The 24708-nt window shown below is 43.2% G+C and overlaps 1 protein-coding gene across 11 annotated transcripts in view; it reads left to right on the top strand.

The window, feature by feature from the left end:
- Positions 1 to 1159: 1159 nt before the first annotated feature.
- Positions 1160 to 24708, top strand: part of nedd4l (NEDD4 like E3 ubiquitin protein ligase) — a 40541-nt gene continuing 16992 nt past the window's right edge. For 5 of the 11 annotated variants that reach the window (XR_004610644.1, XM_034547397.1, XM_034547396.1 and 2 more), the window contains exons 1-9: positions 13772 to 14638; positions 18640 to 18675; positions 19380 to 19430; positions 20854 to 20915; positions 21310 to 21412; positions 22187 to 22341; positions 22923 to 23058; positions 23167 to 23355; positions 23491 to 23568. Coding sequence is in view for 10 of the 11 variants with exons in the window: in XM_034547397.1 (XP_034403288.1) it covers positions 13814 to 14638; positions 18640 to 18675; positions 19380 to 19430; positions 20854 to 20915; positions 21310 to 21412; positions 22187 to 22341; positions 22923 to 23058; positions 23167 to 23355; positions 23491 to 23568 (1635 nt within the window). In the remaining variant the exon portion in view is untranslated. The other 6 variants (XM_034547402.1, XM_034547400.1, XM_034547399.1 and 3 more) reach the window with 5 other exon arrangements.

Below are 24708 nucleotides of genomic sequence, written 5' to 3'. Positions count from 1 at the left end.
TGAGCTGGTTTGACAACGCAATCTGTGTCTCTGTAGACTGGGATAATTGGATTAGTGGAGTGGGCGTCGACAGGCGGCAGTGTTGGACCACCGGTGCTGCAGGGGTTTAAGAACCAAACAACATTCCATTTACTTGTCTCGATATGTTAGAGAGCATGTGAATGAATGACACATTAAGACACCATCGCATGTAATAACCTACGCATTGCTTAAACTACACAAACAAAGAGTTTATTTTAAATAAATGAGCATAAAGTGTGCAAGAGGATATCCACTGAGACCGACTGAATAGGAACTCTTCCCATCTAATGAGTTGTAAGAATAACCATCACCACCACCATAACAAAAACAACAACAACATCCAGACACCACTGAGGACACACGAAATAGTTGCCCTCTAATGAAAAACGTGCCCATGAAACAAAATGATCAATCAATAAAAATGTTTAAATAAGTGTACCGAAGTTTATACATGAACAACTAAATATTGGCCACGACAATGGAAACAAACGACAAGAACAAGAACAAGAATTACACACATTGACTGTGTTATGGTAATATTTTATTTTCTTTTTATGGATTACTTCCCTATGCTAGAAATCTATATGCAGCTATAACCATTAATGTACCATGTTTATATCCTTGTTTTCACCCTCTAGTTGTTATATACAATTAAGCATGCTGAGTTTGAATGAGAGAGAGTTTATTTCCAAGGTGACTCCTCTAACTTTTTCCTTTTCATCGACCTAAATTCGTGAGGCAGATCAGTAGTTATATCTGTTTTTTTTCTGACTATGTAGCCTGTGATTGGCTGTGTCTTTCACAAGGCCCGCCCCTGACATGAACGCGCTCAGGGATGAATGGTGACAGCTGGTAGTGGTGATATTATATATTATAGAGATAGTTTAAAAACAATCCTGACAACGGTAAACTTAGTTGCTTTGCGAGACACAGCCTCACACACCCTGAAAATGTGAAAACAGACATACAGCCACAGCCACAGACACACACACTAGCGCCACGCCCTCTGCATATATTATTGGCCGTTGAGGAGTTTTGGGGGAATCTCCGTCGCATTTGATTGGTCGATGTTGACCGCAATCACGTCTAATCGGCACACGATTGGCTGAGCTGTCAGGAGGAAGTCAAGTGTCAAAACATTTCGGGGGGGGGATAAGCTCGGAGTTGACAAAAGCGATCTGTCTCAGTTGAAACATTGTGGACACTGTTTTTTGTTGTTGTTGTAATTTCCAGGTTGTGTCCTGGACGGACAACGCACGCGAGGATTACGTTATCCGACTGCCAAACCGATTCCCCGTGCCGTGCCGAGGACCGGGTCTCACCGTGGATTTGACCACCACCAGATAGAGCAAAGTGGGACTTTATTGTTAAAGGCTGGCTAGCTAGCTTTGCCGAGCGGCTTGTTTTTGTGTGTCTAGCGTGGACCGCAGGCTATATGGCTGCGAATTACGAGCCGATATATGGACTTTCAGAAGACGAGGTAAGCGTTGAATTCAACAAGGCTTTTGTTCGATAGATGTCAGTCATGACTCTGTCTCTGAGTCGGGGTTCAGCCGTTAATAGCTAACACCAAGGCTAGCCGAGAGTCAAGCTAACAAGCCCTCACCCACAGTGACATTCCGTAGTAATTGTCGAGCAGCTGTCAGTTTCCTGCCCCCGTATATGCTTGTCCACTAGTTTACTTATCTTAATTACATTAACAGATGCAACCCATTGCCTTCCGGGATGTTGAGATTAAACCGTTACCTACGGCCGAGCAAGCTTATCCACCTCTCTATATCCTCTTATTTTAATTAATGTATGGACGACTTGTAGCTCCAAAGAGATATTTTGCATCCCAGATGTGCAGAGGAGACATTTCTGGGGGGGGGGGGGGGGGGGCGGAGGCGGAGAGCTGGATGGCAACCCCTCTTTCAGACCTAAACGCCGCCTTTTGTCAGTAAACAAAAGCCTTTTGATGGCGAGCTGTGGACGGTGGTGTCTTGCTCTGTCATTTGAGGTCAATATTGGCGTCAGTGGTGAACTGTGTGTCGCCTTTGACACACAGACGTCTCACGTTACATCCATAATGTGGTGCAAAGGTATGCTGGGATGCAGACGTTGTTCCACACGGATGCAGGACGGCCAAACACGAGGACACTTGAGTGACTTAACACGATTATTTGCTAATAACGAGCTGCAAGTGCTGTCAAAATCAGCCAACCACTTGTCAGATATTACTAATGCAGTTAGAAATAGTAAGGCTGGGGATTGATTTTTTTTTCTTTCTATTTTTTAGGATCCGGTTGCATGACTAAACATAATAATTTAATGTGTATTCAAGGTTCGTCGGGGAGAATAGGGGCGTGACTCTCAGACAGCAGGCAACACTGTGACTACACGAATGTAGGCGAATTTGAATGTAGCCTTTTATGGCAGTTATTTTTGGACATGCGTCTCGTTAGATACACTGAACATTTATCTGGATGATATCTGTAAATATATATTACCAAACCCAATGAATTTGTGTTGCATTTAACTTTAGTTAAAAAAAGAAAATCAAGATCAGAACAGGTACTGATGCACTTTATTTCACTGGGTTCGACCTATCTAACGCAGCCAGTGTTTGTACTGCTTTGTCTATAAGGTAGCTCTTTTCACTTTCATATCTTTGTGGTGCCTGTCAGTCATTACTGGAGGGGAAGCATGCCAGTGAAAACATTCCACACAATGCAACACAGTCGACCATAGAAAGGGTTGGCGAGTTTTTGGTTGAGGTTAACCTTATTGCAGGCGTTAAATAACATTGTGTAATCTCCACAAGTAATGGTTTGAAGACAATTGTGGGTCTGCATTCCATGAGACACAGCACTTACTGTGAGGCAAACATTCAGAAATGCTACACTCTCTGACCAAGGCCTTTGCCTAAGGTAACAGCTGGGTTGGTCTGTGCGCCCACCCACTCCCTCCTTTGGTCCATATATATATATATATATATATATATATATATATATATATATATATATATATATATATATATATATATATATTGTGACAGAGCTTATTGTAAAGCTTTATGTAAATATCAACCCACCAAGAAGCTGTGTCAGCGATTTTTACTTAAGACGCCATCTCAAGTTGCAGCCAAGTAGAGAAGATTGTGTGAAGCCGTAAACCAAACATGGTGTGAGGTGGTTTAACTCAAAGTAGAGTTTCCCCTACAGGAGGTGCTGTGGGAATTAGTTGCACACACATTAACTATCATAACATTGTCTTTCTCTTCAATATTTTAATATAGCTTTAGCTTATGTTGTGTCATCTGTCAGGTTCTAAATGTTGGACTCACTGAGGACTGGAAGCTTTTCTAATACGACTCCAAATCCAACTCTTTTATTTTCTAGGTCCGGGTTATTGACTTAAAAATGCAGCTTTAAATGTTTGAAGTGGCCTGAAGTTATGCAATATTTATTCCATGAATTTGATTTAGTGTTTTGGTCCATCATCTCTTCCTTCTGCAGAATGAAACGAGAGTGCTGCGGGTTAAGGTCATTGCCGGAATGGATTTGGCAAAGAAAGACATCATTGGAGCCAGGTGAGAGTCACATGACTTTTTTAAAAACACAACAGAAGATTCTGCCTTATTAGTGGTTTCTTAGTTTTTATGCTGTTGTCATCATCGTCGAGTGGGTGTGAAGGGCCTGGTCAATGCTAGTCTTATTTTTGAATATGTTGGCTGCTTTCTGGCCCGCTAGAGCTCAAATGTGTATCGTCATTTTTTAAATTTTCGTAACTATGAATATTTACATGTGGAAAAACAAATATTAGTCCATGTAGGGACCTGTTATTTGGTCATTGCATGTCATATCCTGCCCTTAATTAGTGGAAGTTCTTTATTCTGTCTTTTCAACCTCGAACCGCACAATATTAGACAATGACTACACTCCGTTTCCCTACAAAGACCTTGAACTCCAAATGTTAATCAATCATTACCCACCTGCCTCTCCTACTCCTCATAACCCACCTCTTGTACAGTTTTTCTAGATATAAACGTTTGACTAATAATTATACATACCCACATACTTTCTCACACGTAGACACTGTTGGTTAAAATTAAACGTTTGTGCGTCTTTATCACATAATGGTCATCAAGGGGCCATTTTCTTATGCTGTCAGACCTCCTCTCTCCTTGTGCAATTCTGTGATGAAGTGCAACCCACTGTTATCACAACTTGCATGCAACGTTACATAATATCCCTCCTGTGGAGGTGTATTTCAAGTCTGTAAGATAGTTTTTGTTTTTTTATATCATGGCTAAACGCATTGACTTCTGCCTACCTCTCTGTAGTTGCTACAAGGGTGTGATCAATTCATAGTACACAGAGTGACCATCAATCATTGCCAAATCAGATATCATTTTATTTATGTGCTCTTACTCTAGGCCAAATGCATCATTCGGTCCAGGGCATAACTTTAAGGCTAATAACTTTATGTTGAATGGGTTTAGTTGAATTCACTGAAACAAGTACATGAATGAGTACAGCCAGAATGACCAACCATCCTTTCTGCTATAGATTTGTTTTGTCTTCAGGAAGTTATAGACTGACATTGTTTTTCAAATATACACTGGTATTAATGTCATACGCAAGCTTTAAGCCCAAATAAAGTCTAATGTACAGGAAGAGAGTAAAATAATTTAAAGCTTGTTAAAATCAAAATGTTATTTAGGGATGCACATATAATTCAGTGTCTGCAGTCATGTTGCCTTTTCTCCCCTCTTGACAACAAGCTACCATGAAAGCTCATTTTCAGACGGCTGAACTGATGTTCTTGTACAAGAGACAGCTCTTTGGCCTTCAAAGGTCCATTTGAAAAGCCTGCATACATCTGTACATACAAATGTAATGCAAATACATGTAGCAGTACGGCAGTAATATCACCCCAGGCTATCTCACTGAAGATTGCATATCATCATTCTTTAGCTGCATGTTCATCTGGAACCTTTGCTTGCAGACGGCATGAGAAGGTCCAATAGGTGTAGGTGAGACTGCTGCATTTGTAATGCCCTTGGTATCTGGCTGAAATCACCATATGACAAGTGTGAGCCTCATCTACATTTGAACACCGTTCCAACTGTTGTTCACAGTGATGCATTGTGTCTGAGCTACGCGAGAGCCAACGTTTTTTGAGAAAGAGCCTGGCATGTTTAGGACTGAGTACTGCTCGCATGCCAGAGTGCATGTGTTCGCATCCCGATGCCCTGCTGGCAGGACGGCTCCGCTCGGCTCAGGAGGAATCTGAACTGTAATGAAGAAACTACTGAATGAGGTCTGGATAGCTACCACAGGAGACGGTGCTGACATGGCAGTCTGTCGCCTCCATAAGATGCTCAAACAGGGCTGGCTGGGGCTTTTCCCCATTTCGCTTCAAACGGGTTCCTGTTGCTGCTGTATTCTGTTCTACAGCTACTTTGATCTATTGTGTTCCGCTCTGTTATTTTGGACTAAGTGAAGCACCCCATAGGCCTTCTTTCTGTTCTGGTGAGGTGTTGATAGGAACTTGAGGATCTCGCTTGCAATCAAACAACAAGTGGACCGATGCTGCCATTTGAATCTAGCGACCCATGCAGGCTTTCATCCAGTCAGAGTTGACCTGAAGTAGCCTGTCTCCCTCAGCAGGATTTTTTTGGATAGAGGAAAGGAGACAAGAAGGAGTCTCAGTGCAGCCGAGATACAGTAGGCCCATTGTTTTAGTATAGTCACAGCACATCACAGAAGCACACATACACACAATTAGAGGCTGTGGGGTTTCTGGAGACGTTAATTAATCGAGCAACAGCAGTTTCGCTTTGGGTACAATTAAATAAATAAATAAAATAAAGAAAAAACATTTATATTTGCCATCCCTTCTGCCCTTTTCCTTTTCCTCTCTCTCAGCAACTTCCTTAGAATCAATGTCAGGCTGCACGCCAACTGGCAGGCCACATCTTATTTTGGATATATCCAGAATTGGATTGCTGCTTATATCAGGTCTGGATGGGAAAACTTCCCAAGGAAACTGATTATGGCAAATCAGATTTAAAACACAAAGATGGTTTGAAATGGTGATGCAATTCAAATGTCTACCATGTGTGCTTAGTCTAGCCACTGGAAAAAGTACATTATTAGAGGAAATGCAACATACAACACCGACCTCTCACACTGAGCATGGGGAAAAATAAAGGTTTTATTCTCCTCATCCCTCATCATCTGGGAAGATTGAAAGACCGATATTATGTTGTTGTTGAAGAATTAAATATGATGTCTCCTCTCAGGTAGCCTGCTGTTTTACTTCCACATTGGAGAAGCACATCAGCAGATGTGTGTCCTAAAATAACTTCTGTCAATGTACACACGCATAACCTAACAGATGGTGTACACATTGATATATAAGTTATTTCAGGATACACAGTGAGCAGAAACGGGCAGAGCTTTTTGGGAAAACTTTGACACCTCTGAAGTAGATGATACATTTGAAAAGTCAGGTAATCGAGTAGTTGAGAAAAATGATCAGCAAAGCTTTGGATTATTTAAGTATGATATTTCCACAAAGCAAGACATTCAAAGATGTTCTGGGTTCTACGATATTATGGGCATTTTATACAGTTAACATATTTTTTTTTTTACGGTTTTATTGACCAAACAATAAATCAGCATCAACATAGTAATAGGCAGATTAATCAATAACAGAAATAATCATAAAGTAATGGAATGTATTTTTGATTTGATCGTTGTGTTTAAAATGCAGCAGAAGAAAGCCAGGTTAAACAGCATGACTTATCTTTCACATCAACCTGGCTCCACTGAAGTGCAATCAGCCCTCCGCAGTCGTCTCTCTTATCCACTCGGAGCAGTCGCGATAGTTATCTTTTCTGCTGCCTGCTATGACGCGCTTAGAAAAGGCAATACAGGACACGAGCATATGTAAGAGGCACCATGTTTCTCTGTGTTGACAGTGCAACCTCTCCACATACTAGCTGCTATATGTAATATACACATTCATTTGTAGTATTTTTGGCCAGAATACAGGACTACATGTTGGTGTGAAAGAAATGTGTTCAGAACAAATAGTAAATCATATTCGTACCAGTTATTTTTGTTCCCACGGTTTGTGTTTTTTAATGTGAAACGTTTCTCCTAGGTATAAATAAGATTGTCGAGAAGAGTATCTTCTCATGGAGGTTTTGGAGAGGTTATAACCCGATACTGTACCGTGTGTTGCCTGTTGGGACTGAGATCAGTGCAGTAATTTGTCCGCCTGGTTGAACAGTGCAGCTCTACCTCTCCATCGACAACTGACTGGAGATTTTGTAGCCCGTCAGCACCTTCAAATAAACCGGTTGGCTATTTTTAAGTAGCACGCTCCAATACTCTGCTTCCTATTCACCTCAAAAATGTTTGTCAGTTTCTATTTTTGGTGCTCCGCTTCGTCAATAACACATTATTGCCTTATCTCACAATGCCCAAGCAAGCAGCTTTTATCTGCTGGGCTGTTGGTGGCCGAGGCAGACTCGGGTTTCAGGTCTGGAAACAACCTGTGTGTCACAGGGAAGGTAGCCTAGCAATATGGAGTCTGGCACCTACTACAATTAACTAAGTTCAAGACCTAAAAGTGTGTTTCAGTACAATGTTAAATACAGTTGCTACTAATGCTTTGTCGGATTTATTACTTTTTATTCTAAAACTTTCTGATTTAAACCATCGTGCGGCTTATTTTCTAAAGATTTTAGAAAGATATTGTTTTAGTATTTGGCATTGGAGTGTATGTATCTTGTCAGCAATATTTTAAATATAATTTTCTAAATATACTAAACATAGATCTGTGAACTGGTTTAAGCTGGCGAGAACTGTAAAAGGCTCAAGAATAATTCTGATTTTTTGTTTCTCTGCAGCGATCCTTACGTCAAACTTTCCCTCTATGTTGCGGATGAAAACAAAGAGCTTGGCTTAGTCCAAACAAAAACTATTAAAAAGGTAAGTCCTAAGGTAAGAAGTGATGCGCGTGTCTTTGGCTTCCTGTGTTCGGCACAGAGCTTTTGGCTCGTAGCTTCAGGCCTAACGAACTCTAATGTTCTCACGGGATCAGATCGGCCTTTCCTGCTGCAGTTATCTCCTCCCACATATGCACCTTGCATTTACCATTCAGCCACTTTAATGTGGCTTTGTTCACTCCCCTTTTTTAAGTCACAGGCTTTAGGTCACCACATCCTCCTAATCCTATCAGCAACACTTCTACCGCCCTTCCTTCAAATCAAGGCAGTCGGATTATTTTGAGGGATGGAAACCAGAGGAAGGCAACCTGGGAGGCAGTGCTTCCTTTACTGCTCACTCGAGTGTAGAGGGAGACATTGGGCAAGCTCTTTTTCCCCAGTGGCCTATTTTAGGGAGGAAATCTATTCACAGCAGGGGGAGCTATTACTTGTTATTGGTGTAAACTCCACTCGCAGCCTATTTTAATGTGTAAGTGGGCTGTGATTGTCAACCAAATGTCCATATTTGTTGCTTGCACTGTGGAATGCTCTGCGCTGTATGGTTTGAAATGAAGAGGATCGAGAGAGTGCTGCATTAGATGTTATTCACATGTAATGCATGTGATTCTGCACAACATGTTACATAATATGTAGGCGTGAAACCCCAATGAAGCAGTTTGCTTCTAACAACGTAAAGCAGCCCGACTGAGTTTCTTATTTCATTATAGATTTCTCCTCTTCTTGGTAGTTAAGGTTAGCGAACATGGCGCTGCCAGCCAACCCTCTGCTGGAGTCGGGCAGCTCCGGCCTCCATGCAGGCAGACATATGCTGCCAGTGGCCATAGTTGCCTTACGGGATATAAATAGCTGACAATGCATTGCTATGTGGAGCAGAAAGTGAAGCATCACTGCTCGGCTCTTCCATGGACTCCATGTGTCTTTAAGTAGGACACCTTTGATGGCATCTTTGTCGTTGAAGCTAAGAGTACAGCTTGTGGGCTAATGGCATGAAAAATGATGACGAATGAAGAGCCAGTCTGAGACTAATATCAAGAAGCTAGCCTTTACCAAATATTGACATTTGGCATACATTTCTGGAAATGGTCATTATTTCACCAAGACGAATTTTAATTGAATTGGGTCGAGGTGGCTTTTTTTTGTCAAAAGGCACTGGGTTCATTCGTATTTTCTGCTATCTCAGCAGTTGATTTAACAGAGACGTTATTTCATCGTTGCCGTAAAATGTTGGGAAGCGCTTATTAATCTGAGAGACTTGTGAAATTAAGGCTTCGTTGACATTCTAGTGTTTAAGTCCTTTCAATCACTGAAGGAATTTTCATGAGATGTGCCACATAGTTCTCAGTCCAATAAAATATAAAATGTGTGAGGCAGGAGGAGAGAGTCTGTGCGGCGTGTACACTTACTGAGCTGATCCACCCAAGAAGGGCATGAACATCCTGTTAATCTAGGGACAAATGCCAATCACGGGGCCATGTTGTTAGCCACAGACTTCCTCTAACAACGTAAGAGGATCATCAACGCACAAGATTGAGTCCAATTTCTCATTCGGGCTCGTCTCACTCTTGAGTTGGATCGGTTTCATACATCTGTTCCTGTTTCCTCGTTAAACTAATGACGGTGTTCACTGTTAATTCATCATTGGCCTCACCATGTCTGCACTTTCTGTTTCAGACCCTCAATCCCAAATGGAACGAGGAATTCTACTTCAGAGTGAGTTCAGATTTTGAACTCTTTGTGTGCTCCATTATGTGTCAGATTCCCTGTCTTCCCAGTACCCTCCGCTGCGACGGTCTGTTATTGCACTTGTTTACTCCGGAATGGGAGTGTCAGAGTTGTTCATCTTTGGTTGCAGTTTAACTCCGAGTCCAGTCCGACCTCCTCCACCCCTGTAATCAAATGGACCATATCGGACTGTAGAAGCTTAGCTGCATGTGTATGATTACTCCTCACTGGTTATTTATAAAATAATGATTGTCCAGCCCTATAATATAACCATTCAAAGATTGACTACCTTTTAGCAACAGTAGTCAGGAATTATTGTGACGAAAGACCCTTTTTGTTTTGTTTGTTTGTTTACATGCATGTTCAACTACATTGGCTTTGTACAACTGGATGACTGCTGCATATGCACTTTGTTTCCGACTCAGGTGTGTCCGCAGAATCACAGGCTACTCTTTGAGGTGTTCGATGAAAACCGATTGGTAAGATTCACACTTTGTAACTTCTCACGGTGACATGATTCGCACATTATTTTGAATCTAATTGCAGTGATGTTTTGACACTTGGCCTCGGCAGTTGAGTTACTGAGTTCCAGCCACCGCAAACCTGATGCCTCTTAATTTACGTGATGCAGTGTTTTTGCACTTCAAACTATTGGGACATTGTGTTGTCTTGATAACATCTTCTTTCCATTAATTTTGGTTTATAGTGGGCTTTCCGTTGATGAGACTATAATTTAGTCTCAGTCATGCAGATAAAACATTAATGTGCCATCAAATACAATGTGATGATCCCCACCTGTATTGCTTTATATGACACTTCCCTGAAATAGTTCCGCTCTCATTTCACCACAGGAATCATAATTATATTGACTTTATCTGCACTCCTGTGTCTTCACAGGTTTCTTCTTGAGAGCTCTCTGACACCTTGCCAGATTTGATATCCCATGATTTCAGCTGTAGGCTCGGTCAAAAGAACTTAAACAAAAGAAAGTCTCGTGCTCGTGGAAGAAACGTGGACATAGGCAGCGTACGGCCTGTTTAGTGCCACTGTTCTACTTTAAGGCTGTAGTCCACGAACAACTCCTACATTCCGCTTATGTCAAATTTCTCAGATTTCCACCACAGACGAGAACACTAGTTTCATTGACTTGTGAAATGAAGTCCGTTGCAAGCCCTCAGTTGCCATGACAACTAGATTAAGTGTCTACACAATGTCAAGAGTTGCAGCAATTTAAAAACTGCACAAGTAGGTTTTGATAATCTATTCACTAATTCACACTTTTGTCTACCCTTCACCTTGGCGAACCATCTTCAGAGGCGAGTGAAGTGGTGGTTGACCTGATGAAGACATTGTTCAGTGGAAGAAGCGAAAGGCTTCCCTCGAAGACGTACAGGTCTGCAGTAGGACATTACTCTGGGGGTTTGATAATGCAAACGGCGGATGCAGCCCCAGAAAGTATTGAAGTTCTTGAATGAGGTACATTCTGTCCTGGCCTCGCAGGTTTAGGACTTCTGTGCTTTTGTGTTTGCAGCACCGACGTGGGAGGTCGTAAGATTAGAGCCTTTTGTTCCACCACATTCTGCAGTTTTCCTGATAACTTAATTAAGGGAATTGTATGACTTTATTGTCATTCAGTCACTTTAATGTGCAGGTTGCTGATGGAATCAGCGCATGCATTATTGTGTGCTGTCTGCATGTTTGATAGAGGTGGAATTACTGGCGCTCAGCCTGCTCAGAAAAGGGCAGCTCAGTTTCTTCCCTCACTACAGTTGGAGCTCTCTGCTGTCGTATACAAGGGGATGACACACGAGCAGCTCAGCGCAGGCAGCCCCAAGCCCGGTCCTCTCCTTATATGTCTGAGGAGGTGCTTTTCTGTCTATCTCTAGGTGCATGCCAAGGCAGCTCCTCCACCACGAGCCAGTATTTCTTTGAAGGGGCTGCTTGTTCTCTTGCAGCCTTCAATATAGTGTTTATTTGTCTTTATAGACATGACATGTTTGACTAAGCTCTGTTTTATAGCACGTGTGATAGATTGTTGTTCACTTATCTGTACTTATAAAGATACACACAATTCCAACTAATGTTCCTACTAAATGCAGGAGAACGACATGACTGACTGCTAACAGTGAATGTAAAGACAGGTGTAATAGGCCTGCGATACAGTGTAGTGCTTTGCTTGAAGCAGGCATGTTATGTCATTTGGCAAACTGGGCCTGGTGCCATTGGACCACACATTGGCATTTTGTTTCTTTTTCTACAGAACATTCTTCATAACATTTCACACACATTTATTGACTAACACAGTGGGCCGTGTGTCATCGCAAAGTGTAATCGGCTGCCAAGCCACGATTTCTTCTGGCTCTCCAGTCTTTTTCTTTTGGCGGTTTCTCTGCCTGAAGTCAATATCTCTCGTACTGTATATCACAGAATGCTCGCATGAACGTACAGTATGCTGTGAAAATCTCTCCTTCTCTGTTTATAATCTTGTAATTTAGCCAAATACTACATTACAAGTGTTGTAGGCATCCTAATTTGTTTGCCTGTCTTCAGCATCGCAGACTAGAATCACAGCGGAGTCGTGTTTTGGGAGGTTTCTGGATGCAAACAGAGTGGCCTCTAATACCACCAGACAGTTAAGTGTTTGGCTGTGTATGGTAGACGGCGTAGTTTACTCTGTTTGAGGACTTGGATATCTTCCTCCACAGAGATTTGTGCTGTTTGCCTAATCAAAGCTGCAATCTGTCAGATATTCACTTTGGCGGTGCCTTTCTTTTCGATCTCACTTCCTTATGAGTTTTCTTGTCTGGTTCGAAGCTACAAGAAGGAGCAGGGCTCAATTTGTCCTTTCAAATGTGTTGGTAAATTTAGCTCATGATGTGACCAGTGTACCTGTTGAGAAATGATATGGATGTGGGCAGATCAGTAACAGCAGAAGGCTGATGTTATGGCCTGACGGCATTAAGTGAATGAAGAGATGGAGGGTAGAGGTCACATTTACCAGGACAAGGCATTGAGTTCCACTCTGATACTCAAGTTGTCACTTTTAGGTAAAGTAATGAAGTGGGAGGTAACATTTTGGGGTCTAAAAACTACCAGACCGTGTGGTCCGAGAAGTGAGAACATTTGTGAGAGGTGTGGAGGCAGGGAAATGAGCGAAGGTTAGAAAGATCATGTGAATGGAGTAAGTGATGGACAGTGGTACGTGGGGTGTGTTTAGGGGCCCCAGTTGGCACTTGAGGGCAGCATGGGGTTGTAACGAGAGGTGCTGGGGCCATTTGTGGTCACATGGCTTACAAGCAACCCACCGTCACCTCGGAAACCAGGAGCGCCGGCCGCTCTTATCCAATCATGTCAGGAATGCTGGCCGTCACTCGGCTCAGGCTATTTCTGCTGTCTGTCGCTAGAGCTTGGTAGTGCTAAGAGTCTGGCATACAGGGATCCTTCTTACCCCCCCTCCCACACCTTTCCCCTTAGCCACCATTATGCCAATCCTTTGAGTGCGCTGTGTAAAGTTGTCTCTTTTTGCACCGTTTAGTTTTTGTGGTGTGAATTCTGTTCTTCGTACGGTTCACTGTGGAAGGAAAGTTGTGGAAGAGACTAAGAGAGGGTGGGAGGGGTCGGGGTTAGGGAGAGTAGAAGAAAAAACAAAAAAGGGGATCAGTCATCCAGCCAGCCAAAGGAGAGAAGTGGGCGACACTAAGAGACAGAGCCTGGAGCCAGAGGAGAGAACCAAACAGCCAGTCAGAGAGAAAGTGAGAGGGAACGGGAGCTGTGGGACGTGAGGTGAAAATGGCTCAACGTCTGCGTTTGTACTTTGGCTCGGGCCGCAGTAACACAGCCCCGGAGATACTGGAAGGAGACTTTGAGGAGCAGCAGGGAGACAATGATGTGGTCGCGGCGTTAGGCATGCAGCGGCCTCGGGTATCGACATCCTCTCAGGAGCCAGCTGCGCAGCATGCCCCACCGAGAGCTTCGTGGTCAGAGACTTCTCTTAAACGCAGCTCCTCTATGTTCATACCCCAGCTCGCCACCTACGCTGAGCCGCGGCCCACCAAGAGCTCCTCCATGCACATCTCCCTCCAGCGCTCCAATGGATCCAGTACTGGAGATTTCCGTGGTTATGCCGATGATGTCCCGCCACCCTGTTATACGCCTCCGGGACCTGCGCCCGCCTATTCTGAGCGGCTCCAACCAGACGTTCCACGGCACCCGCCGCCTCCGTACTACGACCCAGATACTTTAAACTCTCAAACTTTTATGACGGAGCCGAACTTGCCCAAACGCAGGGTCTTTAGCATTGGCTCCAATGGCCATACTATGTATAGCAGAGGCCAACCTAATATCAGTGTTGGTGGTATTTGTATCCAGAGGAACTCTCCTGATGGTTCTGATGTCCAGCATTTCAGAATCCACCCCTATGGTGGTAATGGCTGGTCTGTCCAGCAGCAGAGCTTGGACCAGTGCTCTGTGGTTAATGGTGGAACACAGAGGCTCGTGTTTCAGCTCCAGCAAAGTCAGAACCAGGATCCGAGCCAGGGCAGGCCACAGTCTGCTGCATCCCAGGACGAATGCACAGATGTTGGCGTTGCCAGCTCAAGAGGTAGCCGCGTTGTGCGTTACCCAAGAATTCGACTGGAGAGACGCTCGTCTCAACCGAGGCTGTTGCTGGAAAATCAACACAAGGAAACTGGCGCAGAGAGCCAAGCTACAGAGGAGATCCAAACCGACACAGAGAGAACGGAAGCAAGAAACCGACCTAATGGGTGTACTTTCAAAATCCGTGGGGATTCTTCCCAGAGGCAGCCTCATTTCAAGATCTATTTTACCCCAGGCGGAGGGGGAGACCAGGATGTTAGCTGTGGCAATGATTTGACGAATAACAATCTCAAGGTAAATATTGTTGGAAAACCTTTAATAGTACTAGATACGTTTTTAAATGTAAAATGATTTTGTAAATATTGTGAAGGCATTTGAGATGAGGAGTTTTTTAATGATAAAGAAACCCTTTGGAAAATGAATCGTAACCAATCACGTTAAATCGTGCACGGATCTCCCTCATATGACATTTAGCTGAACACATGATGGCTTGTATGTAGTGTAGCCAGAAGGAGGGCATTTAGTAGAGCCATGGGTAGACAAAATGAGAATCAGGGGGAGGGAGGTGTGTTATGCTATGTAAATTATGCAAAAGTTTTTGGGTGTCTTAAATATTTTGCATCTAATTTATCACTCGCTGAATCCAGCCCAGTTGACGAGAGATCAGTATGATGCAGGAAGAGGGTGGTGACATTCTTGGAAGTGAAAAGCACAGACATGGCTGCTGCACTAAAACACGCACACACACGCACATATATGCATATACATGCACATACATGCACACAGGCTTTCTTTCACTTCACTCAAGGCATTTGAAGTTTTTCACACATCGGCCAAACAGGAACAGGAATCATTTCTCCCCGTGCACTTGTTGCCTTCTGTTCCACAGAAACGTGACACTTTAGTTTGGTAATGCCCGTAACTGCAGCCAGTGCTCTTTGAGAGTTGGCCGTTTCTATCTTTAGTCTGTTTCTAGTGTGGTTGTTGATTTTGAGAGCGGGGAGGCGGCATGTCTTTGGCTCTCGACTGGTATGGATCCGTATCCTTGCAGCTGCTCCATGAGTGATTAGAACTAAGATGTCATTATGGGCCAAACGATGAAGGAGTTAAACAAGCCAATCAGTATCCGTTTCCTGAGAGCCTGAAGTATTCTGATGTTGTTCATCGGTTCTCCTATCATGTATAGTTAAAGCTTTGGAAGCAAAACAGATGTGTTGTGTTCTGTTTTCTTGTTCTCCCCCACACGATGCTGTTAATCATCTCATGACTCCTCATATTTTTCTTACGACTTTTGGGGCATCCCGACCCCCAGGCTGGAAACTACTTTACTTACCCAGGGAATAATGATCAATAAAACGTAGAGGCACCCTGTGGAGCTTTTCACCTTTCATCATGCAATGGAGCAGTTTATTGAGTTTGCGTTTTGTAGGCGTGTTGCACAATATACCATCTTGCCAATAGTTTGATGTTGGTCCACTGGTTGACAGATGGTGGTGATGTGCAATGTAAAAAACAATACAGCAGTCAACATGGATGTAAACAAATTAGGTTTTAAAATATTCAAAAAGCCAGATGTGCAAAAGTTTTCTAAGGAAGAAAACACATTCATCACATTAGTTAGACCTGAAAGCACGCGCACAATTAATTTGGTTGCGAAATACTGAATGTAAACATAACTTTTGTTTGTTTAAAAGCTCCACACATCAATTTCAGTACTGAACCCCAAATTGTGCACTGTAATATTTTTTATTAATATTCAATGTGACTGGTGATAAACCAGTTTCTCTTGCCTTCCTGGCCATTAAGGCATCCAAATGTGATTCATCCAAGATGGTGAAAGATTTGGTAAAATCTTAATATATGTTTTGGTTTATTTTTGACAGCTATACTTGAAGGCATTTTCCCCCCCCCCCCCCCCCCCCCCACACACACACACACACACACACACACACACACACACACACACACACACACACACACACACACACACACACACACACACACACACACACACACACACACACACACACACACACACACACACACACACTTCTTTCACATGGTGTTGTGTTACCTCGGGGCATCCTGTTTCTCAGACAACAAGGAAATCCTCATTTAGACCATAATGACAGGTCTTCCCCAACTGTTAGCCTGAAGTTGGAGTGCCCCTTTTTAAAGCCCTGCATGGGATACTATGAGAGTGTGCCAGCGAGACTAGCCGGAGACAGCTACGCCGCAGTGCCATGCCCTCGTTACAGCCCTGCCTCGACGCCCCCCCCCCCCCCGGTTTCCATTCACAAAGAGCTCTTGCAGGCCAACGGGTTTGCTATATTTACAAGGTTGTGGATGGATGGGCGGCGAGGGGGGGGATTCTCTTTTTTATTTTGGTCCAGTAGCATGTAAGAGGGGTTCAAATTGCTATTGTTGGGAAGGGCTTTTCTCTGTTCTGATCTCTGAGATCTGATACCATGCTGGCATTGTAATTCAGTCGTGTCAGCACGGAGGCGCTTGAGTAGGTGAGACAACCTTTTCACACTGCAGTGCCAGCCTGGACCCGTTCAAGGTTTCTGTATATCATAAACTCTGTCTGTTACCACCTCAGCAGTTCAGTGCAGCTACATTTGGCTTTGCCAATTTGTTGTTACTTAAGACTACGTAAACAGTTGGTCTCCAAGAATTTTTTTTTTATCAATTTGCGTGAAAAAAAGATTTAAAGTCACAAATCCACAAGGACGCACATCATTGGATCAACTTAATCACATTATAGAAGCCGCTGCTTGGCATGCATTATGCCTGCTGTGGTTGACCTAATCAAATTAGACTTGGCAATAATAATAATAATAATAATAATAATAATAATAATAATGCTCTAGATTTTAGCCAGACTTTGTAGAAACATTGCTGTGAATTGGGCCTATTCAATAAAAATATCATACCGATTTGAGTTTTCTTTTAATTCTAAAATGTGTCGGCTTTTTCTCGTACATTTACTGCTTTAATCTCAGAAATTCGTAGGAGTTTTTTGCACTCTCCTGGCTTCGTAAATTATTTATGTGAACTGTTGATAATGTGCTCCACAAATTATTTTAGAGTTACAGGGACATTGTTTCTGGAAAGGAATGTTGCTCCCCTTTTTTTTAAAAATGTTCAAAGCTGTGAGCAACCCAATTTAAATTGCATTCACCTCCATTGTACTGATGCTGCAGCAGAAATCTCCCAGACAGATTTATAGAACCCCAAACCTATCTGCATATGACTAGAAGTATGTGAGATGAGGTGAATGAACTGACCTGCTTCTGTCTTATTCTCTAACTTTTTTTGAGCTAGTTTTACAATCCATCATCTGCCTCCTTCACTCTTCCTCCCTCCTTCTGTTGGTCTTCGGTGGCACCCTCCCTCTGAGAGTGTAACCTGGCCCTGGGAGGCAGCTGCAGGCTCAACTGTGACCCTTTGATGACACTGCAATTATATCCCTCTGCTTACACATACCCACAGCTTAAAATGCTTGTTATTGTTATGGACAGAAGAAGAAAACTGCCATTGCCAGTGACTATCTCATAGGTCACAAGCCGGAGTGCCACTATGTTTTATAGGATCAAGCATGTTAGCGAGTGAGACTTCAGGTAAAGATTACATCATCAGTGCCGATAGTCTTGGCTTGTTAGTAACATCTCTGCAGCATTTATTGTTGTTCTAAACTTGATTTATGAAGCATGAATTGTTTCACAAATTCACATTGTAGGTTACAGGTCAGAGTGTAATACTATAAACACTATTAAACCCGTGTTGTGGTCCAGATTGCTTTTTTTTGTACTCCAAGTTCAGATGAACTTCATGATTCGCTGTTTTGAATTACTTGAGTTACGCAAGAAGTCAATTAATTTTGTAGCTGGTTTGGGAAATGAAAGCAGACACTGCTGTAACTTAAAGTGTGTGTGTGTGTGTGTGTGTGTGTGTGTGTGTGTGTGTGTGTGTGTGTGTGTGTGTGTGTGTGTGTGTGTGTGTGTGTGTGTGTGTGTGTGTGTGTGTGTGTGTGTGTGTGTGTGTGTGTGTGTGTGGCCTCACTTTCCAACACTTATGACTATACTAATTTTGTGCAGCAGTGAAGCATCTTTTACCGATGCCACAACATTGACATTCTCTTCTGTGGACCGTAGCTCAAAGAGATAAACACGGGACTAATTAAAGTGGCCAGCATTGTTTCAACTCAGCCTTTTCCTGTCAAACCAGTGTCTAATACAAACATCATTGTTAGTTAACGCCTGTTGTCTCAATCCGTTGTGTCCCACACACAGGCTACTTCCAAGAATGGCATTTTCCATCTCACACAGGTAATCATTGCCCCCTCTGGGGGGCTGCTGCTATGCAGCTCAATCACCCGTCAATCTCCCCCTGTTCCTCTCAGAACGGATCAACGGGCTTCTTGAACCTGAAACGCTAACCTTCCCTGGTTCTCCCCTGTCGTCACCTCTATCCTTTTCTCCCTCTGTCTGACTGACTTGGCTTCAAACTGGTGGCAGTGGGTGGTGTTTTTCCTTGCTGGGTTCACAGGTTCTTCTCCTATGAAATGATACCAAAGGCCTGTCCATAAATAAAACCTTACACTCAGCCTTCTGCAATGGACACTTTCAAAATGTCGAAATTTGATTGGTAGAGAAGATGTTGTCACCTAATAAGTCTACTAAACAAGGGCACACATTCGTTTGATCTGACTGTGGTCGAAATTGCGCAAACATAATTGCACTTCCATCTGAGATTTTCAGACCACTATAGGTGTTCATAAAGAAGGCTTGAGGTTATTTCTGGAAGGGGCTGTCCATGGAATTAAAATTGTTGTCTCTTTTTCACTCCGTGACAAATAAACACAAAGTGCTGCTGGACCTTCTGGAGCATTTAGTTAATTCATCATTGTGTTTTTTCCTCTCTTCCCTGCTGGGAATTTTGGCATTCCCCAGGCACACTCAAAAAGCTGTTACTCCTAAAATAAAGCTGCTGAAGGTGACCTTCTTGTTTTCTCCCCCCCCCCCCAACCTAGACGAGAGATGATTTCCTGGGACAGGTTGATGTTCCTCTCAGTCATTTGCCGGTGAGTTATTTGCATTTTTGTGTGTGTGTGTGTGAGAGAGAGTGTGTGACCAGACTGAACACTCAGCTGTTTCTTATCTTCAATTTTGCTCTGCCTGATTAACCTCTGTGAAGGTCAGGCAAAGAGTCTGTTTGTGTGCGTCTGTCTTGAGTGTGAGAAAGTTCAAGCCTCGCACAAGAAGCAGGGTTGTTGTGATCAGACAGCACACTCCTCGAAATGGAAAGCGGGCTGTCTAGAATATCAACAGAGCAGGCTGTACTGAGTGCGGGCTACCATCAGAACGTAATGGAAAAAGCTACTCTGACATGTACTCGCTTGGAAGGTGTTGACTGCTGTGAGATGAAGGCCTTTTGAAAATAATAACATGCAGAGTTTTTACAGTTTAGGTTTGATGTAAGTGAACAGGACCTAAAACTCAAATCCTTCTCATCTCCTGCACTCACGCTGAGAACTGTGAGACGGATTGAGGCTCCATGAAGTCCTGTCTAAGTCGTGAGCTTTAAAAGCACATCGGTACAAGGTGTTGGTTAATTATTAATGTCCCTTTTTTGACTCCCATTGGTCCCAGGAAATTAGCAGCAGAGAAAAGCCTTAGCTGAGTCAAGTTGAGAGATGAAGTCAGTGGATTGGATGCAGACTATTTGGTCCTAATTTAGCCATAAATTGAATAAACTGAGCATGCTAATCCTTGTTTCAATGGCGTGATCTGGGTTTTATGTTTGTTTTTGACTTGATTCATTAGTTTCATGCATGACTACATGTTGTCGGAAGTCTTGTTCATAGTTCCTGGACATAAGTTTAGTCATCGCCTTTTTTTTTTTTTCTTCTACACAAGCTTCTCCTCTTTCACTTTTCATTAATCCAGTGAGCCGTCTTGACTCATGTTAACCAATCTGGAAGCCATTTATCCTGATGGAAGCTTGAACTAGCTAAAAACCTTATTTGTGCACCATACGGCATGACACCATGTTCCAGTTCATGTGCCTATAGCCCCGTTTGGCCCTATTAACACATACAATGGAGTGCATGTTGCTTCAGGCTTTTAACAGCAATGTTTTCAAACAGTTATTTTGATGCATTATTTACTAAACTTGATATCAATTCTTAATGTCTAAGATGTGAAGGAGCGCCTCACCACATCTCTTTTCATTATTATTTATTTTGCATTCAAGATCGTACATTTGAATATGGAATCTGCAGCCAGTGTGGACTGGTTTGGCCCAGTCAGAGAGTAGTGGGAGATGGCTGTGGATTACAAAAGACCTTTCTGGCTGTTCAATATGTAACAGGAGAAGCTCACAGTTGCATCATGATCGCGGGACGGCTGGGCATAGGGTTGCAGCCGTGCTGTAAACTCAACATGTGTATTTGCTTGTGTGTTCGATTGATTCTTGTCAACAAACACCTCCCTTTTAATTTGCAGACAGAGGACCCTGCTATGGAGCGGCCGTACACATTTAAAGACTTCCTGTTACGGCCCAGAAGGTCAGTTTCTGCTGGATGTGAAACAAGTAAACAGTGGAATTGGATACCAGTGACTTCGGTATAGCCAGCCCCGTCGCTTTGATACCAGTAAACTTCTAAGGCTAAATTGTGTCTGATTTTCCCCCCATGAGCAATTAGACATTGGCCGATTATTAAACTCAGTTACTTTAATCATGGCTTGCAGCAGTACTACTGGTGTCATGTCTCCAGAGAGCAGTAAGTTCATGTGACGGTCAGTTGAGCACTGAATGTGAAAACCATCTGGTGCTAATAGTTTGGAAACCCCCCTTAATTTCTAAGCATTAGCCAAGCGGGGGTTCTGAGGTTTGCAGGCCGCCTGGCTTTAATGTGCTGTTTTGACATGCATCTGTTTTTGCTGATGGTATCCTTCCAGTCACAAGTCCAGGGTGAAGGGTTACCTGCGTCTGAAGATGGCCTATCTGCCCAAACAAGGAGGACCAGAGGAGGAGGCTGGAGAGATGAGGGAGGAAGCTGAGGTAAGGTCTTGGCTATTGATGTTGTTGAGAGTTCATTTGAACTGCTGATTTGGCATTACTCATGGTTTGCATTTTTTAACGTCTGGTTCATAACAACCTGAATCGGCCAAAAGAATCTTGCTGCCAGAATCTGGTGAAAGTCTTTTCCAGGTCAGGGTATGGAAAAACCATCTACAATACTGCCAGTTATTTGGAGAAATAGGAGCTGTGTGTGTGTGTGTGTGTGTGTGTGTCAAAGAGTGCGAGAGAGGTGCTAGACATTTCAGACAGTGAAAGGTTTCAAATAAGGTGCCATTTAGCAGCAAACGTATGGAAATGTGACTCTCACTCTGAATACCACATTTCTCTACAGGCTCTTGCAGTGAAAAATGTTTTATTTTCATTCTCTAGATTGTTATTTACCACTTTTGGCTCATGGTTACTTCTCTGCCAACTTATCCTAAAAGTTCAAATTTGTCAACGCTAGTTGTTATATTGATGATGCACGTTAGCTCAGGTTACGTCTTATGGCCGGAGTTATCCCACCCAGCTGGCAGCTTGTCAAATAAAAATAATAATACCAGTAAATGCAAAAAACATTTGAAACCACAATCCAGCAACACATTTGAACCAGTCACCAGTCACTCGGACATCTTTAATGTATTCCAATGCTCCAAAATTGGATGTTCATGTGTGTCTGACAAGCTGTCAGCTCACTGGCATATCTGTGACCACGGGCTGCCAGTGAGTTACTCACACTGCCTCATGTCAAAAATGTTGAACTTTCTCTTTCAGGGATGGGATGAGTCTGTGGACTCGGGCTCCCAGCGACCCCAGCAGCTGCTTCCTCCGTTGCCCCCTGGCTGGGAAGAGAAGGTGGACAACCTCGGACGCACCTACTATGTCAACCACAACAAACGCAATACACAGTGGAAAAGGCCTTCCAACACGTACGCCTGATCTCTCTCCTGATGTTCTTATTTTTACACAAGTTATATGTGAATTTAGCACAACAGTGATAACAAAAGGCCTGAACCGCACCTTTTAGCCTCTGAGGTGAGGAGAGGAGAGGAGAGGAGAGGAGAGGAGAGGAGAGGAGAGGAGAGGAGAGGAGAATCGGATGTTGAATGTCAATACCATTTACAAACGGGCGCTGCAGTTAATATTATTATACTGTTTGTAAGCTGGTGACTTTGTAGGAAACCAAATATGTTCAATAACTCAGAAGTGTTGTAGATTCCAAATGTCAAAATGTATTGAAAAAAGATGGATGTAATCATTTCCCTTTCACAACATATTTTTAGAAAAACAAAACATTCTGCTTCAAACCATATTTGTTGCCGTTTCGACCTTTTTTAAAAAGAAAAAGAAAAAACAGTTTGCCTGCCGCACTCGAAGAGAAAAACCGACAAGTTATGATTTAATAAAAAAAAAAATACTCACTCATTTAATCAGATCCCTTATTTATATTGAAGACATTCGGTACAGACATGCATATTGCTTGAAATAACTTCCTCTTCTTCTCCCTCAGGGATGTGATTTCAGAGACCGAGAGTGACAATCAACAGCGGCAGATCAATCAGGAAGCGCACCGTGTTTTCCGTTCGAGACGCCACATCAGTGAAGACCTAGAGAACGAGCACCTGGAGCCGAGGGACATTGACAATGTGAGAGCGAAGAATATACACATGCAACACTGAGCCCCAGCTGTCTGGCGATAAGGTCACTGAACGTTATTATTGTTTCACGGCTGCATCTGGTTGTTACCCCTGTAGTCCTGGGAGCTCATCACAGAAGAGGATCCTAACGACAGCCTGGCCCAGTCTCAGCCCGGCACTTCCTCCGTCTTGACGCCACAACTACCGCCAACACCCGCCAGCCACGAGTTTTCCGAGGATTTAAATCTGAGGCTGTCGCTCACTCCCGATACCAACGGCGAAGTGCCGGGGCCCAGCGCCGCTCTGGTGAGACCGCCATTTCTAGTCGTCAAAAACCCTCAATCACGCCACATTTAAATGGCTTAGTGGTGTTAAATGTGGGCAGGTTTGTTTTGTTTCAGATATTAGAGTGACCGCTTATTTCTTTATTTCTTACCACAGAGCCAGCTATCAAGCAGACTGCGATCCTCAAGTATGACGGATGGCGTCAGCGATCCGACCCAAGCTCCTCCTCTTATGGTACATATTTCTTCACCCCTACATTGTCCTACATCTTCTTCTCGTGCCTCCTTGACTTCCTCCCTGTCTTTGGCATGTCTCGGTGCCGTGGGTGTGCCGCACATGAAATCACCTTCTTTGCTCCTCCTTGCGTTTTTAAAATGTCCTCTTCGCACTTGGCTCGTACGTGCTTCCTCTTCACCTTTCCTTCCTGCTCTCTATGCTTCTTTTGGTTTTACTGTTCCCTCTTTTCTTCTTGCCTCCGTAGGATTTACCACACCTCTTCCTCCCCCTACTCTACCACTACTACTGTCTGCTCTTTGTGATTCACTCGCTGTTATGTTTAATATGTTGTAGAAATGTTGGCGTTACAGCTGTTCGCCAACAGTGTGACCATTCCAGTAGAAACTACTGGCAAGGGAGATTAAGGACAGCGCCGATCAAACGTTCCCCAGTAGAGTCCTGAGTCATAGCTTCACTGGGGATTCAGCTCGAACAAACTGTCCCAAGATCTGAGTCAGATGTTTGTCACACAGCTGAGTCACAGCAGTGAGCTCGGTATTGTCAAGCCAAGGACAAGGACAGGTGATAATGTCACCTTTTCCTTTGAATGACAAGTCTCCAAGGACTGGAGAAGAAGAGGCTCATTTAGAAGCCAATAAAGGGGAAATAAAATCAGCATGTATTAGGGCGAGGACTTGGGCAAGGTTAGTTATAGTTCCACAATTCCTAATAATATTAAATGTGTAGGTGGATGAGTTCTGTTTGTACAGACCAATGCACATGAGGTTGCCTCTTGGATAAAGATAGCCTCCACTTGTGAATACAGGTTAGCTAACCTTGATGGATAAGGCTGAAATTATTCTAGACATCTTTTATTGTCGTCAAATCATCCCAACGACCAAACCAACGATGTGTCAGTCCGTCACTCAAAACGTTCCAACTTCTCTAACCGGTTTATAGCAGTCAGCCTCAAACCCATTGGTTCCTACTAAAGATCAATGGATTATAAATATAAATAATTAAAAAAGGCTCAGTTATTTCCTAAAACAGCTGACCTTTTCTAGCTTTTAGGAAACGTTACTCAAACAGAAATATATAATGCATTTGTTGCAGAGTATTTGAATACACATTTAGTGCTTTGGTGAGTTTTAACAGAAG

The sequence above is a fragment of the Cyclopterus lumpus genome, chromosome 12, assembly GCF_009769545.1.
Source record: "Cyclopterus lumpus isolate fCycLum1 chromosome 12, fCycLum1.pri, whole genome shotgun sequence".
Lineage (NCBI taxonomy): Eukaryota > Metazoa > Chordata > Actinopteri > Perciformes > Cyclopteridae > Cyclopterus > Cyclopterus lumpus.
This window is presented reverse-complemented; position numbering and strand designations above follow the sequence as displayed.